Below are 18,534 nucleotides of genomic sequence, written 5' to 3' on the forward strand. Positions count from 1 at the left end.
TATTCATATTTTATATAATTAATAATAATAAGTAGTGTGTTGTGTATCTTTTGGAAATTATTTTCGAATAAAATGAATGTGGGATGCGAGCACCTCCAAGCCAAACACTTAAGTAGGCGTTCGTGAGGAGATTGGACGGTGGGCCCTGGTAGCTCAATGGTTAAAAAGCAGTCGTCCGGAAGCGGAAAGTCCGGGTTCGAGTCCCGGTCCCTCCAGGTCAGTTCAACGGCCCATTTTTTTCACGAATCCTACATAATGTTCTCTTGTTTGAGAAAGAATAATACAAGAAACGCGAAGTCACGAAAGAATGACATTAAAAATCAATCGTTCTTAGGAGTTATCAAAAATCCATTTTGATAAGCAAATAGTGAGACGAGATAAGATATCGTTTATCTTAAACCAAAAGAAAAAATAACAATAACAAATAATACTTTAATGCGGATTAAGGATTAGAGATAAAATGATTTTTATGTGGAAACTTTTATGAAATAATTTGACCAATGAAACGATTGGAAGAGTAATAAAAACGAACGAATAAGAAAAAAATGTAAAAAAAAATCATTTTCAATATACGGGATATAGGTTGGGCAGATAGGAAAATCTTGCCGATCTTTCGTCTTCGTCTCGTACGAGAAAAGATAATAAATGTTTTCTCAAAAAGAACTAAGTCATTTATTTGAAACGACTCGTTTTCCATAACCTGGAACACATAGCAGAGTTTACGAGGGGAACCTGAATTCTGTTGGTACCTAAGTTGCTTGGAAATGCATTTTTAATGCAAGCTCAGCTCCGTTTCGTTCCTTGGCTTTTGCATTCAAATCGATTCGATGGAAGAGTTACAAATATGCAACCAACACTGACACAACCAGTGTTGTTTTACGTTAAATCGAAGCGTCTAGATTAGTTTGAAATGAAAAAATAAACACGCGAACGAAACAAAAAAATGTAAATAATAATCGAACGACACAACAAACGTGTATTTTATGCTGAATTTATTTATTAATAAAAAAAAAAGAAAAAATACTTCGAGAATTAGTTTCAAAGAATTTATTGGAATAAAAAAAAATATGCGATTAAATAATGACAATTGAATATGGCAGAATGAATTTGCGATTACGTACGAGAATTCAAATAATTTTCAGGAAAATAGGAGCAGAAATGAACCCAACCAATTAAATAATAATCCTGAAAATAATGAGTGGTAAAGGCGGTTTTAGTTAATACGCAAGGACTAGCTTGAAATGATTAGATTTCAAACTGAAAATGGCAATGCTTTAAACCGCAGATATGAACTCGTTTGGAAACACCTTTGCTCGTATATAACCCACCGAATTACCGAAGATGAAAACGTGCGGTTGGAAAATGAAAAGTGCATTTACCCATTGACCTTATCCAACTATTTAACAATTCTTTTTTACCCTTTTTTTTTTCCATGAAGATAATATAATATTTTTCTAAGAAGATCTAAATATTACTTCTCGCGTGACAAAAAAACAAAAAAAAAGAAAATAAAAGTGTCGGTGCATTTCACGATTGCATACATGCATGCTGCACATGCATATACATAAATGCATAGCGATAAATTTCATTCATATCTCTCGTGGTTGTCAACGTGCAATAAAAAAAAATAACAATAAAGATATTTAATTTAACGCGCAGAGTCAAATCTGTGTATAAATAACATAATTATTACGATAATATTATAATAATAAATAAGAATTATAAGATATAATTTTATTTATTAAACAATTTATCAATTTAAATTACAAATTTGTTCGATTCTGGTCAGAATGCTTAATGATCAATTGCTTCGTTTATTTTAATACAATATATTATTATTTATATTTATAAAATATATTTAATAGAAAATAGAAATGAAACGAAGCTGGACAATTCGTGTTAATTTTTTATTATTATCGTATTTGAACAAATGGGAAGTTTGCTATTGTGCAACCTCACGAAATGTGGTGAAATGTGTTAGAGAGAGAGAGAGAGAGAGAGTGAAATAAATGATAGGTAGGCTTGAAACGAAGCTACCTGTTGAGCTAGTTCGTTCACAAGCAAGCAAGCAAGCAGGCCTCTGAAGAGGCCGAGTCACTCAAAGTCAACCTTTAAACGTCAAGAATATCGTAGAAAAAGCGATATTTTCTCTAAGTAAGACTAACTTTTTCCTCCCCTCCCCCGCCCCCACCATTTCTCTAGGATATTGAAAAAGAATCCCAATTTCGTGAAAAGAGTTGTCAGATTTTTATCGAATCGGTTGGAGGAACGTTACACGTTTTTTCTCGTCTTTAACTTTTGTCCACCATTTCTAACTTGTTCTTTTATTCGTTTAGAAAATTTCTTAACTATGTATACAAAAGAAAACCTATAATTCAATTTATAATGATTAATTTTTGTTTATAATATAAATATGATATAAATATATTGTATATTTATTATAAATAATATAAATAAATATATTATAATATAATATAATATAATATATTATATAATAATATATTTTAATTTAATTTTTTTTAAACCATATGTTTATTGCTTTGAACCAATACTACTATACTACTATTATAGAACTATTATACTTTTATTTATTTATTATTTACTATTTTCTTTTTACATTTATCTACTTACTGTGCGTTACTACTAATAAAATTTCTTAACTATGTATACAAAAGAAAACCTATAATTCAATTTATAATGATTAATTTTTGTTTATAATATAAATATGATATAAATATTATATATTTTTATAAATAATATAAATAATATATTATAATATATAATATAAATATATTATTTATAATATAAATATGATATTAATTATATTTTGTCAAACAATTGTCATATAATTATTATCATTGATTATGGGAACGTATAAAAATACTTTTACGATTTAAAAAACGGGCGAGTAATAAGAGGAAAAAAAAAAAGAAAAATGAACGCGTGTTAAAAATTGTGCTGACAATTTCTTATCACGAAACTCGTAAAATTTTAAATATATTATAAGAAAGTATGACTCAGAAGTTTCATCATAGTGGGATTAAAGAAACACTTGTAAAAGTAAGATAAAAAATAACGATCGGTGACATTCGATTCGAGGATACTTCAAAGATTAAGTCAACGAGTAATTTTTTGACGATAAGAATCGTGTTGTTACAATACTTCAAAATTATAGGATTAATGTTCATTGATATTTAATCTGTAAATGAATATTCAAACGTAATTTGATATTTTTCGCGTGTCTTTAGAGAAATGTTTTGTTTTATAAAATATTTCGCTTGTTTATATCGATCTTTTATTATCCGATCGATAAGTAAGAAGAACAAAGTGTAAGAGTAGCAATTGAGAACTGATTGATCCCGTTAGTTGTTGTTGTTGTTGTTATTGTTGTTACGTAGTTATAGATAATACCTTTGATCTGAAGCATCGAACTGTGAAACTTCGTTAAAATAGATGTTACCTTGTCAAAGATTATACGTGCTTGGCAACAACAGCTGAAAGCTACTCGTGTTCTTTATTCTCTTTTTTTTTTTTCTTTTTTTTTATTTTTTTTCTCCCCTCCGTTATATTGGAAAGAAACTTGATTCTTAGTATCGTTAATCTTTCAATAACTTGTCATGTAACTTTCGAGTCATACTGTCATAAATGTGTTCTTTTTTTTTTCTTCTTCTTTTTAATATAAAAGTAATTGCTAACTTATAGTTGAAGATTGATAATCTATTATTTATAGATATTATTATATTGGATTGGCAACTAACAATTGTAAGTGATTAGGTATGAAAAAGAAACTGAAACAAATCCAAAATAAGAATAAAAAAACATCGAGAAAATAAATATGGTTTTTTACATTCTTAATTGATATTTTAAAATATGCGGATTTTTTTGATTGGCAACTAAACGAGTGCGGTTACTTTAAGAACAAATAATATTAATATTTTAATAATTTTAATAATAATATAAAAAATAATTAATATTTTAATTAACTCTTCTATACATTTGCATAGATGTTAAATAATTATTAATATACTTTGATTAATATACTTTTTTATTTATTTTTGATTTTTATTAAATTTTGATTAATATACTTTTTCATTTATTTTTGATTTTTATTAAATTTTGTTTAATATACTTTTTCATTTATTTTTGATTTTTATTAAATTTTGATTAATATACTTTTTTATTTATTTTTGATTTTTATTAAATTTTGTTTAATATACTTTTTTATTTATTTTTGATTTTTATTAAATTTTGTTTAATATACTTTTTTATTTATTTTTGATTTTTATTAAATTTTGTCGAAAAAAATAAAAATCTATCTATCTCTTTCTTTCTTTCACTCACGCACTCGTACAATTTTCACCTCGTATTCATCGTCAAAAAAAAAAATTACCCAAGGAAAGAATAGAATATTCATTCCGTTTTAACCGATTTCGCGTTTTTTCCTTTGGAAATCATCTCAGTCTCTTTGCCACGACGAAAAGAAAAAAAAATGAATTCCCACGGAAATATTTCAATAGAAAATTTTTTGACCCGAATATGCTGCTTCTTTCAACCTCGTCTCTGTCTTCGATAATTAATTAATTAATTAAAAGAGATAAAAAAAAAAAGAAAATGGGGGAATAGGAACAATAGAATATTTTTTTGTTTCTAATTAATTAAACTCTCTCAAATTATTTAATATTTATTAAGCGTTAATTACTTGCGTGTAAATGAAGGGAAAAAAAGTAATAATAATAATGATAATAATGATAATAATGATAATAATAATTGGAATAGATAAATCGACAGGATTCTATTATTTGATTCGATTCGTATGATTAATTCGCATGATTAATTCGCATGACACGAGCCTCCTCGTTGCTTAATTTATCACAATTGACATCCCATAGGCGTAAACACGCGTACGCATATGTCACCAATGAGAGAGATAAATATATATAGCTATAGTAGTACTTCGTGAAAACGTTTCGTGGAATTTTATCGGTGACAATGACAGTGCAATTAGATCACGATTGGTTCGTCGATAGAAAAGAATACTAGGTTCGGGGGTTTATTCGTATTGGATTAAAACCTTGGGATAATAATCATCTGTGTCCTAACAAAATTTTGGAAATTCCAATATAAAATAATTAATTTATATAAATTATATATTTTATATATAAATTATTTATTAAATATTTATAAATTATTATTTATATATAAATATTATAAATATTAATAATATTATTATTAATATTATTATTATTATTATTATTATTATTTTTATTTATAATATATTATATTATATATTATTTATATTATAAATATATAAATTATTTATTACTTGTGTTAAAAAATACGATTGTCGTTTGTTGTTGAATTTTGAAAACATTGACTTCCTTATTGCAGAAAAAAAAAATAACTTAAAACAAATATGATTATAGATATTAAATATTATATAAAAATTGAGTTGAAATCAAACATGTATACCGTTTATAAAAATAATCAATAACCGAACGTGAAAAGTATGTAATTTCGTTATCAACGTATAAGCCCGTATATTTGCTCATGTCCAACATTCAAATTTGAGTATTAAATAAAAAATATGTTTTCACCTGGTGTTGAGGAGACAGGAATACGTTTAAGTAACACATGTTTAATATTTCATGACAAAATGAAAAGAAAAGAAAAAAAACAAGATAGAAGGATGAATATGAAATTCTAATGTTTTAAAATTCCGTGCGCATAATACCAACGTAACATATGTGTGCTCGAATAAATAATATTAAATGACATGCTTCAACTTGCAAATTATCATTATGTTCCCGAGATGATAGGCATGGGAATTTCCCCAATTCTCAAACGGTGAAATAATAAAGTAAGAATTTGGACGTTTTACTTGCAAATTATTCGAATCCTCCTGACGTTATCAAGTTGAAAATCATTTTTCTAATTAACGATCCATGAATTTTTCTTAATACCTGGATATTAAATTGTTATACTGTTATAATTTGTAATTAATATTCTGCAAAATATTTATTCTAATAGTACAATATTTTTGATATTAAATATCGAATAATTTGTTCCAGTTTAAGAATTATTTGATCGAATACTAACAAAGCCAGTCTATGTTTAAAAATGATTATGATTAATTCCAATTTTGTAAAAATAATCCCAACTTCGAAATAGCACCTTAAAAAAAAAAAAAGATTATTTAATGACGAATATTGAGGGGGGAAAAACATTTACGTATAAAAATAAAAAATAAGTTTAATCAATAATTTGTCAAAACCAATGTTTCTTTTACAAATTTTCAGTTATCTCTTTCTCTAACAGAGTTGTTAAAAATTTACAAAAAAAAAAAAAATATAAAAAGGGACAACAAAAAATAAAATGAAACATTTATATATAGATTCACATATTTCTCGATGAGATTAATATTTCTTTTTCAAATTTTCAGTTATCTCTCTCTCTAACAGAGTTGTTAAAAATTTACAAAAAAAAAAATATAAAAAAGTGGACAAGAAAAAATAAAATGAAACATTTATTTCTCGATGAGATTAGATCGATTAACAAGGATTGTTTTTAGTAAAAGATGAACGGGCAAGAAAGTCGGGAAGCATAATCCTTCCTCTTGTAATCGAATCACCGACATCATTTCTCCTACCATCCTCACGAGACTTCTTCCTACGCCGAAATTCCGAATCCGTTTTATCGATCGTCTTCGTCGTCGTAGTTGTCGTAGTCGTTGAGGTTGGCTTTTCAACGACTTGGACTTTCTCGATGGAACGAACTTCCTCTTTCGACATGGACAAAGCGACACGAATGATCTCTATCATTTTCTCCGAAGATTCTGGCCCTTCCTCTTCAACTTTGTCCTCATCCTCTTGTCCCTTTTTCCATCTTTGCAACATCTTACTCGAATCATCGATCGACTCGTATCCCACCTTACAATTTATTTCATCGATTTCTTTCAAATTCCCTAAACTTTCCTCCTCCTCCTCCCCCCCCCCCCTCCTCCTCTTCCTCTTCCTCCTCATCATGAGAATCTTCGTTATCAAAAATACATTCGCTTAATGATTCCTTTACATTTTCTTATCATTACTCTCCTTCTTCTTTTCCTGCTTCTTTCCCATTTCCACTCGATGTTGCATCAAAGTCGTTCTATCGATAACGTAGGTAGCATTAGTTACCTGACTTTTCAAGGACGTCGTACTACTACTACTATTAGTCAGTCTTCCTACACCATTCGTTGGATTTCCCAAATCCGAATGATTGTTCTTTTCCTTTCGAAATGTCCTCGATGTTGAATTTCCGATCATTTGCTCATTTACTTCTTCTTCTTCTTCTTCTTCTTCTAAGTTTCGTGAAGATGAACGCAAAGAAATATTATCGTTTTCCACGATCGAATCATTCGGAGATATTTCTCGTTGATCAATTTCCAATTGGTTTTTGTTATTCGATGAAAATGCAATTCTCCTCAAGAGACTTGTCAAATCAACGATAAGATTTTGAATGTAAGAGAGCATTGGGGTGTCACCTTCCTCTTCGCTGATCCTAGCGCAAATCCTCAATTCCTCCAAGGCCTCGGAAAATCTACCGAGTTTAACCAATGCCTGAGCTCGTAAGAGTTTACCGTGAAGGATCCATTTATTCGAGACGATATCTTCGGCAATTTCCAAAGTACGGGTACCTGTATTAAACGCTTTCATAAATTCACCAGTTTCCAAATAACAACGTCCAATCTCGTGATTAATCCAAGCACGTATAACGGGTTCTAAATATACATTTTTCGACAAGTGTTCCCATGCCTTGGCTGCCGCGTCCAAATGATCAAAACTCAAATGTACCTTGCCCAACGTTACCAAAGCTTGCGACATTAATATCGAATCTTTGCTCATTTTAGCCGAATAAATCATTTTAGCGACGTAATTTACAGCTCTGTCGTGTCTTCCTAAGATAACCTGTGTCAAAGCCAAATAACGATGAGCTTCTATCTCGTATCTCTTGGTTTCTTCGATTCCATTAGAAATTGTTAACAATTCTTTAGCGTATTTCATGGTAGCGTTAATGTTACCCGAATGAAATGCAATTTCTAATTTATTCAAACTCGTGTCTGCCATCATTTTCATACGATTTAGTAAAACGTTCGATCGTGTCAAACGTAATCTTGATATACTCGTGCTCGTTGACGATGATCCTTTCCACAAGTTTTCGTGCTCGTCCAAGTAACTAAATTCGATGAATTATTAGTAAGTATTATGTAATGTATATCTTAGTTTTTTTTTTCTTTTTCTTTTACGAAGTAAATAATATTCGATTACACGAGGCACGCGTAATACGCGTTAGAATTTCAAACTAATTTCGGGATATGAAATATTAACGCGTTCACTGTCGATCTGCCGTTGCATAAATCAATTTTTTCAAGAAGAATATTCATGAAGAATATCTTCACCTTTATGTACGACGCGAATCTCCATTATGGTCGATACTTTCTTAAGAAAAACTTGTTAGATTTTAAACAAAAGGATACGTAAAGTAGTTTACTTTAATATTCAATTTTTATTCTTTATTTTCTTCCTTACCCTTTTTCTTCTTCTTCTCTTTTTCTTTTAAAAAACCAATTTACATTATCGGCATAGTTTTTTTTTTGTTTATTCACCAACGATAAATATTACCAATCGCGTAAATATTATTTCAGATTTTCCGTCATTCTCAAGAAAGAGAGAGAGAGAGACAGTGAACGCGTTATTTAATCAAATAATTAAATATTTTGTCTATATTCAAATAAACAACTCTTAGTTATACATAATTTTCATCGAATTCTTATTAGAAGATAGTAAATATAATTCAAATAGTATACTATTTATTATAATAATTTATATGTCATTTATTATAAACAAGAAAATATATTAAAAATCTAATAGAATATATTATTTCAAATAATTTTACTCTAATCATTTATAATGATACCAAGAGTGTGTTGTTTATTTAAATATTACTAAATAGCTAATAATTCAATTAATATTTGTTATAAATCAAGAGAAAATATTCATCTCTAATTATAATAAGCTGTTAAACGTTTTCATCAAATAACCGTACGATGAAACGAACTTCTTAGAAATTACCTAAGAACTTGGTTAACAGAAGTGAAATCTGGAGACTGTCTGAGAACATTAGATGCTTTAATGGCTGCCGCTTCGGGGCAAAGTGCGATCGTCAGTTCCGAATCAGGATTCGTTTTCGACATGAACTTTCGCAAACGTTTCGACGATGGATTTTGCCATGAGTTAATCATAGTTGCCGTTCGCCTAACTGCTGCATTATGATTACCATCCCTGGGACAAACGTTTGCTGCTCTGTGATACAACACCAATGCAGTCTCGTAATCCCCTCTATAATTATAGTAATTAAACATTTCATTATACTCGATTAAATCGTACCCTTTATATACATATGTAGGATTCGTGAAAAAACTGGGCCGTTGAACTGACTGGAGGACCGGGATTCGAACCCGGACTTTCCGCTCCGGACGACTGTTTTTTAACCATTGAGCTACCAGGGCCTACCGTCCAATCTCTTCACGAATGCCTATTTAAGTTTTGGCTTGGAGACGCTCGCATCTTACAAATATAAATATTATTTTGTCAATTAATCAGTTAATCTAGTGACTTTTCTTTATTGGAAATATTAAAACAGGGATAGGTGAGAATATTGTTATTTCATTCATGATTTTACGACAATTCTAATATTTAATTAATATTTCATGTATTTTGAGATACATGTTATACAATACAGGGTGTCCAAAAAATCAAATTAATTATCCTTTCGTAATTTACCTGAACACGCGGTAGGTTTGTTATAAATAATAAAATATCGAATAAAAATAAAACGTTTGATCGTACTTTTGATATAATTGATCAGCTTCTTGATGCAACGCTTGGGCAAATCGTCGATCTTTTCCAATAAAATTGCTCGTCCCATTGTTATTGTTAATCTGTGTAGTAGTTTTACGTGCACGATTTATCGCACGTTCGACAGCCTTTTTCGTTTCCTCGATGTTACCAAATTCGTCTTTAATCTCATCGTCAGTCAGTATAGTTACGGATCTCGTTTTCGTTTTAGCGCTTATCAACGTCGACGTCATCTTAGATTTCCATTATCATATTGAAGAAGATAGAGGAACTTTCATGCTTAAAACAAGTTAGAAGTGAAGCCTAACAAGTTAAACGTTAGACTCTCAACCTAGAAAATCGTTTTCTTCGTAGATAAATTTCAAACGTTAATTAAGTCTTTTGTTTATCACGCGTTCAACCAATCGTTATATTAATCGATATAAATCGAAAATCGAACGACCAATAAAAATGAAGAATAAATTATGCGAAACACCCTGCGAACGAAAAGTCTTGAAATTTTGTCAAAGAAAACAAAAACAAAATACTCTATTTTCCGAGATCATTGATTAAATAAAAAACAAATTTGTCTATAGATATTTTATTTACAATTATTAGTTAACGAATAATAATTATTAAAACAATCGTTGAATATTTCATTCGATAAGAGGTCAGATCTCAATTACTAAGACAAATATAACGGAACGTTTACAGAATACAATTTGAATATTCGAGAAACTGTGAAAGAGGGGTTGAAGGGAGGGAAGGGGGTGGGGGCGAGTCAGAAGTATGATAAAACACAAATAAAACAACAATGTGAAATTCCTCGAATAGGAAAATCCAATTTTGCTTGTATTATACGTGTTTTCGTCGTGTGTGATGTTCATTCGTAATCTTGAAAATCTAGGAAACCGGGTCTTTCTTTTGACGGAGCGTAGTGAGCAAGCAAAGCCTGCCTCGCTTCCTTTTCAGGATTCTTCGGAGGACTCGGCAATATCGTATTCCGTTTGCAAGAGAACTTGAACTTACGGTCGACTGGTTTACAACCAGGCATTACGGAAAGTCTACGTTTCGCTGGTACCACTTCCATACTGCGAAAAAGAAAATCCACGCTGCTCTTCAATTCTTCTGGCATAAGTTCGAGTATGAGCTTTTGCCTAGCTGCGATACTGTCCGTTGTTGCCGTCAACCTTTCCAAATCCAACTCGTCGATTACATTCAAAGCTCTGCTGTAAAAATCTACCTGTTGAATTTTAGGAACAACAAAATTATCAAAGAAACAACTTTACACAACTTTTACCCAAATTTGTTAGACCCTTTTTGGTCAGGGTATACTTTGACGCGAGTATGTGTATCGATAATTATATTAATTATGATATTAATTATTATAAATATTTCAAATTAGACATTGTTTAAAATATCATTTAAAATAAATTAAAGTATCAACCGAGAACACACTTTTCTCGCGACAAATGTGTCAAATGATTCAAATTAGTAGAAATGTTTTATTCAAATGTACCAGATAATCGATTCCGAGCTTTTTAGCTATAGCAATAGCAGCAACTGCAGCCTCTTTAGCATCGTTCCGATTGTTTTGAGAGAACTCGACTATCATAGCCATGTGGGTGGCATTTAGTACCCATTGTTCGTTCTTAGCTTGTATTGCTGAGTCGCGTGACTTCTTGGCATAATATCTGGCAAGATCGTAACGACCAGATTGTATGAAAAATTTGGAAAAATCGTGAAACAACCATGCTAATTCCAATGGTTCCGATGCCATGGCCAATCTACGGCGAAACGTTTGAAGTTCATTTTTACGGGTTGTTATCTTAATCCAGGCTAATTCTCTTTCCCTTGGTAAACGTGCAACCCGTTCCAATAAATGATGTTTCAAATATCTCATCTTCGTTTCTTCGTCATTTAAACGCATTAAATTTCTCGTATCTATGTAAACCCACGCGATCATTTTGTAAAGTACGGTCAAACATTTCTGCTTTAACGGAAACATCTTGCTCGAATACGAATCGAATTTGTCCTTTATGCGATTGACGTATCTAAAGTCAAAGGTGGTGAGAGGGGGGAGGAGGAGGTAATTTATCGATTCAAAATATACAATCATTTTTATTTGAATTGTATTATTTTACGGATATAACCTTTTCGTTACACGTGAAATCAAATTTACCGTGTCACATATGAGAAATATCAAATGTACGTTTAAAAGAAAGGATCTATCTATCTATTATTGTTGAGTTCATTGAACATTTGTTAATTGTTTCGAAACAATATGGAAGATATTTCGTTATCAATTAAACGTCGTCACCTCTGACATTACGTTGCATCTTTATTGTATCAGTCACATGTTGTGCTACGTGTGGGAAATGACAAGACTGAACAAATATAATATTGATCGTCGAATGTACCTAAGCACGCGGCTGTTGTTTGCTTCCACGTATGAATAATAATAAGAGATCGATAAAATGTAACGCGAAGTGTGTGCAATGATAATATTTTCATCGTTATTATCGTCAATATTTAATACGAATTTCTTTGAAAATATATATATATCAAATTATTATATATTTGCGAAAATGTTTCGAGAAAATATAATTCAAATAAAGAAAATTGTAATGCGTGTGTGTGTGCGTGTGTGTGAAATATTAAAAAAATACCTGAAAAATGTTGGATAATCTCTGTTCATTCTAGCGGCGTGCAAGCATCGTAATAAAAAATCTGCGAGAACTACGAGATTATATTTCTTCAAGTTCTTTTCATTTTCGATCATAACTTTGTGACCAATCGTACGAGCATCCTTAGCGAACAGCATTAAATAAATTGGCCAACTGCTACGAATGATACTTTGACGGAATTTCGTCTTTTCCAAGCTTCTTTTAGCGTGAAATTGCAAGAGCTTGGTCGATTCTTTGTTTGCCGACTCAAAATATTGTTTATCTTGGATCAATTGTTCGCGAAATTCTTTCTCGGCAGCTATTATACCTAAATAAATCCTAGCAATGGTCTTTTGAAGCTTCGCCTTGTGCGCTTCTTCTTGAGCAACTGGATCATTCACCTTGAACTTTGATTGATCCTCGTCGATACCTAATTGTCGTCGATAAATCAATTACTTAAACCCTCGATAAATTTTCTTTTTCTTCTTCTTCTTCTTCTTCTCCTTCAAATTCTTCTTCTTTTTCTTTTTATTCGATCATTTTGTCTTCGTTGACATTTAACCCTTTCGTTATTGCATACTTTGACACACGAGTATAATTCGAGTGTAAATTTATTTTTACAATACGACCCCCCTATGTCTCTCGGTCGGTAAAATTAATAACGAAAGGATTATAACATTATCAATTTTCAAATATTTATTATATTAAATTAACTAATGTTTTAATAATTATAAACATAATTGGATTTGTTTTCGAATAAACTTTTAATAAGTTACCAATATTTACAAAATAATAACGTGGAACAAAAATGATATTTTCTTTCAATTGAAAATTCATCATAGAGTTCTATATATCTGATTTATATTAGTATTTTTAATAAAAAAAAAATAAAAAATATTATCTCAATCCGACCGACTCGATGATTCGACAATTACTATGCAACTTTGTGTCATTCGATTTCGTATCGACAAAAAAGAAAAAAAAAAGAAAAAGTAAAAAGAAGTAATAAGAACAACTAATGAAATTCAATAAAATAAATTTGTTTTAATAATTATAAACATAATTGGATTTGTTTTCGAATAAACTTTTAATAAGTTACCAATATTTACAAAATAATAACGTGGAACAAAAATGATATTTTCTTTCAATTGAAAATTCATCATAGAGTTCTATATATCTGATTTATATTAGTATTTTAATTAAAAAAAATAAAAAAATATTATCTCAACCTGACCGACTCGATGATTCGACGATTACTATGCAACTTTGTGTCATTCGATTTCGTATCGACAAAAAAGAAAAAAAAAAGAAAAAGTAATAAGAACAACTAATGAAATTCAATAAAATAAATTAATTCAAATATTGAAAATATTTGAATATAAAATAGGGATCCTAGTATCCCTTTTTATTTATTTTTGTATTTTATTTTATTTTATTTTCTCTCACCTTCGAACTCGTCTGGTTCCAATTTGAGCTTTTCGATCAATACTTTACGATATTCTTGCAACTTTAGGATCCAAGGTAAAATACGTTCCAAAGCGTCCGGTACGGTGTTCTGACCAACACAAGTTTCTATTGTTTCATTGGCTCGATAAATGCCCAATTCGAAGGGCATCCTACGGTACCGGAAACCATTGTAAGCATGGAGCAAACTATAGCAAAATTCTCCCATTCGATATAACGTATCGACTCTCATTTCCTTTACGTGATAATTGTTTGGATCTTTGAAATATTTTCACATTAAATTCAATCCATATTTTCTTTATAAATAAATAATTAATAATAATTGCGTTAAACATTGGTGTTAACCCTTTTCTCGTTAGATATATGTGTATATTAATCAGTATGTAATAGTATAAATTATTAATAAAAATACGATATGTTTATTCGATACTGAAATTTAATTATTTTTAATGATCAAAATATTTATAAAAAAAAATACACCAAGCGCGGGATATAGAAATATTTAACTTATATTATTAAAAATTATTATTAATTATTTATTTATAATAATAATAAAAATAATACATTTGTATATGTATAATCACCATATAATTTAATAAATATGCGTTTTCATACCTAATTGCAAGCATTTTTCGGCCAATCGAGCAGCGGCGACGTATTTTGTAAAATGAAACTTAGCTTTGCAAAGTCCGAGAAGCGTTCTTACGTCGTCCTCGTCCGATTTCATAGCCTTTTCGTAATAAATTACTGCCAAGAGATTCTTTTGCATGGTTGTAAAACGACGAGCCCATTCTCTGTAAAGAATTTTCTCCCGAAATATTTCAGGTGGCTCGTCCTTCTTACGTTTCTGCATTCCAATACCTTGCGGCATTTTTTCTAAACGTCGATTACAAAAGGACACATTTGTTATTACATAAACAATAATTTTCTACGAGATTTTTTTGTATCAATCGTTAACGAAATACTAACCTATTTTTCTTTTTCTATCAAACCTTGAAAAGAAAGAAAACCAAAAGAATGTGGGGGGGGGGGGGTAAAAAGCGAATAAAATGATTTCGATGTTTCCACCGACGAATTTTAATAATATTTTCTAATTCTATTTACAATCAATTTTTTTATCAATTATTTTACATTTTTCCAAAATTACACTGTAATTTTGTTCGTCGACCTACGAGTGGCGGTGGGGGGGTGGGGGGGGGGAATGCGACGAAAAGCGCTAATTTCATTTCCATCCGAAAATCGTGCGGCGCGATTATTTCGCGAATTGAAAGAAAACAAAAACAAAATAGAAATATCTATAAAAAGAAAAAGAGACAAAGAGAGAGAAAGAAAAATCTGATAAAAAAAAAAGAGAAATTTCGTACGAACAAGGCTCTCCTATTGCTTTTATGATTCGAACTAAAAATAATCCTTTGCAATAGGTAGCAATTAATACCACAAAGGCGGACGTGGATCCACGTTATATACGTGGGAATACTTTTCAAAATGAAATCCGATTAAATTCTCGTACGAGTGAAAACGCGAGATTCGCGTATCGAAAAGAGAATTTAAGGTTGTAAAATAGTCCTTATACAATATTACAAGTTTCTCGCGACTTTCCGTGCTTTCAAACGAATAATACTTTCCAAAGGTCGTCCATATAATTTTATACCCCCTTTTTTTCCTTTGCCCTTTCCCTTTCGTTTTCCATTTTTCTCATTTTTCTTTTTAAACAAAAAAAGAAAGAAAGAAAGAAAAAAAAAATATCAAAGAACGTATCCTTTTCGTACAAAAGCTTTCGAATCTTGGCGGTGTAATATTCAAGAATTTTTAAGATCATTTCTACATCGTATAGCCACATTTATTCGTTACTTTAATCAAAAGGGAAAAAGAGAAAGAAATACTTCTCGTTATTAACCAACAAAAAAATATGAAAATTTTTGTAATCTTTGACTTTTTCGTTACGGTGTACTTTGAAGAACACGTGGTATGTGGGTCGATAATAACGAAAGGGTTGAAAATGAACACTGAATTTGACTCATTTCAAATTGTTCTGCTTACGCATATATAAAAAAAACTTAAATATTATTTTTTTGAATACCGTAGTGAATTCTCTGCTTACTTTTTCATTCGAATAATGTTCGTAAGTTTATAAAAAAGTAACGAACAAAATCTAATGTTAAATAAACGTATTTATAATAATTAAACATTCTTCCACGATGATTATACTACAATTTTGGTAAAAAATTCTACATATCATTTTTTGTTTTTTTTTTCTTGCAGGAAAGAAAAAAGAAAAATCGAAGAAGCTTTTATATATCTGAGATAAGCTTGAAGAAGGAGGGGTCACACGAATTGAAATCATCGAGATGCGGTGATGGCTTTACTTTACAGATTCGTGCAACTGCCAGATCGCAGCGGCACGCGGGTATTTTCATTCGTCGTTACCCGAAGTGTCGTACGCGATCCAGAAAGGGATGTTACCAGCAAAGAATTAGTTTGTGGCTTCCAAAGATGGGCGGTAGCATTTTCACGGGGAGACAAGGTAAGTATATATATATATATTTCATTATTTTCATTATTCCACATACACCATAATCGTCGGAGATTTTATTTTGTATGAAACACCGATGAACGTTCCTAATTCGTACGATCAAATTTCATATAAAACATTTCGTTAAAACTAATTCAAATGTATCTTCGTTTGAATACGTATCATCCACTTGCAAATGAATTTACACTTTTATCACACCTTTCCTACTAAATATGGCAATTTATATTCCGTATTACGTAATACAACTCGGATAAATTTGATGACACTTATTGTTCTAAGGATAAATTTGATCCTTCTTGGTAATTGTTCGGTATTCATTCGTTTACGCGCGTACTACGTATATTATCAAGCTTACGACTCATCGTAACATTTCGAATTTCGTTATTGTGGGATGCGAGCACCTCCAAGCCGAACACTTAAAGTAGGCATTCGTGAGGAGATTGGACGGTGGGCCCTGGTAGCTCAATGGTTAAAAAACAGTCGCCCGGAAAGCGGAAGATCCGGGTTCGAGTCCCGGTCCTCCAGTCAGTCCAACGGCCCCAATTTTTTTTCACGAATCCTACATTATTATACACTACCTAGTACCTATTTACATTTTCACCGACCATAAAATAATACACGCCACGAGAGAAATATAAATTCGATGAGGATTATTTCTAAATTTGTTTTCATGTATTCTTCAGGTATTAGGCGTGTACCTGGTATGGCGGGGTGCATCGCGGAATCTACGAGTTTACGTCGATTTCACGTTCACGTTGTTGAATCGTGAACATTTCTCAATGAACGAGGGTTTTTCTGGGAAACGAGTGAAATTCACTTACGAATTGCCAGCCCAAGGCAACCGCAACTACATACCAGTATCCGACCTCTATTCTCGTAACTTTGCCGATACCAACGGCGAATTCCAGTTGGAGTTGTCAATGGCGAACGTACGTACGGTATACATGACGGAACTTAGAATGCCAACTGGGGTTTTCTCGACTGGTCAGCCGAAGTCAAATAAACTCGAGACCGATTGCTTTACCTTCGGTGGTTTCGACTGGAGTGTCGTTATCTATCCTTACGGGAATAAAGAAGCCGAGGGTTGCCGGGGCCAGGATCACGTAAGTGTCTATTTGATGAGACTCACGGGATTCGATCATCGGTGCAGAGTGAAATACAGCGTAGCATTGGGCGAGGGTGAACGTAGGGTTGACTCTGGCCAAATAGAAGATCTCTCGAATGCCGAGGGTTACGGATTTGGATGGCATCCGCGTTACAAATGGTCGGATGTCGCGCATAAAGGTGTTCTCAGAGTCTGCCTTGAAATGGTCGAGGCAAGAACGATCTGCGAGGTGGCCGTGCAAGCTCTGGGTCCGTCTGTTTTGTCACCGACACCTTGTTACGATCGTGACAAACAAGCATGGGTCGTTAGAGCGGATCTTCATTCGGAAACGGTCAGACTCCATTTGGTTTATAAAGACATCAATCACGTACCGCGAAATCATCTGAGGTAAGAGTTCTATTTCGTATATGTTAATATATAAAACAAAGAAATATCTTTTATATATCGTTTCTTATTTTTATTGTTTATTTACAATTCAAAATAAACGGGTTATTCTATCTTTTGTCCAGATACGTGAATTGGTCGGCATATTTACTAAGAGGCGAGGAACCCGACACGGCTGCTATTTGTCTACCGGGTGCACCCTTCAGCCGTTATTACGCTCAAGAATCCGCGGACGAGGGTATAATAATGGAAACGAATTTGGAGACGAACGAGATAAAGGACAATCACTGTCCATTCCTCACGGACAAGAAACAATTGAGGATCAGACTGGAATGGAACGAGAGTCATTTGCTATTCCAAGCGACTTATCACAAATACGACGACGTCTGTCGTATTCACAATCAACAGATGAGACGTGAAATAGCATCGCTTCAGGCTGAAAATTATACGCTAGAGAGACAATTGTTCAGCTATCAGAAGAGTCTCGCGTTTGCGCAAGCGCAACAACAG

The 18,534-nt window shown here is 31.6% G+C and overlaps 3 protein-coding genes across 3 annotated transcripts in view; 1 reads left to right on the forward strand and 2 right to left on the reverse strand.

Annotated features, from left to right (window-relative positions):
- LOC122525122 overlaps positions 1-18,534 on the forward strand; it is a 90,945-nt gene that overhangs the window by 71,288 nt on the left and 1,123 nt on the right. Inside the window, 3 exon segments of the mRNA XM_043647759.1 lie at positions 16,265-16,526; positions 17,219-18,027; positions 18,150-18,534. Coding sequence (XP_043503694.1) covers positions 16,359-16,526; positions 17,219-18,027; positions 18,150-18,534 — 1,362 coding nt within the window. The 5' untranslated portion in view covers positions 16,265-16,358.
- On the reverse strand, positions 7,065-10,126 carry LOC122524999 (outer dynein arm-docking complex subunit 4-like). Its single transcript, XM_043647529.1, has 3 exons — positions 9,885-10,126; positions 9,108-9,374; positions 7,065-8,211 (listed from the first exon to the last, which is right to left on the reverse strand). The coding sequence occupies exons 1-3, from the start codon at positions 10,124-10,126 to the stop codon at positions 7,065-7,067; spliced, it is 1,656 nt and encodes a 551-aa protein (XP_043503464.1).
- Positions 10,690-14,873, reverse strand: LOC122525000. The gene is made up of 5 exons (XM_043647531.1): positions 14,618-14,873; positions 13,985-14,260; positions 12,542-12,968; positions 11,392-11,659; positions 10,690-11,115 (listed from the first exon to the last, which is right to left on the reverse strand). Exons 1-5 carry the CDS (start codon positions 14,871-14,873, stop codon positions 10,756-10,758), a joined length of 1,587 nt encoding a protein of 528 aa, XP_043503466.1. The 3' UTR covers positions 10,690-10,755.

Source organism: Polistes fuscatus, unplaced genomic scaffold (genome assembly GCF_010416935.1).
Source record: "Polistes fuscatus isolate 324 unplaced genomic scaffold, CU_Pfus_HIC Scaffold8, whole genome shotgun sequence".
Lineage (NCBI taxonomy): Eukaryota > Metazoa > Arthropoda > Insecta > Hymenoptera > Vespidae > Polistes > Polistes fuscatus.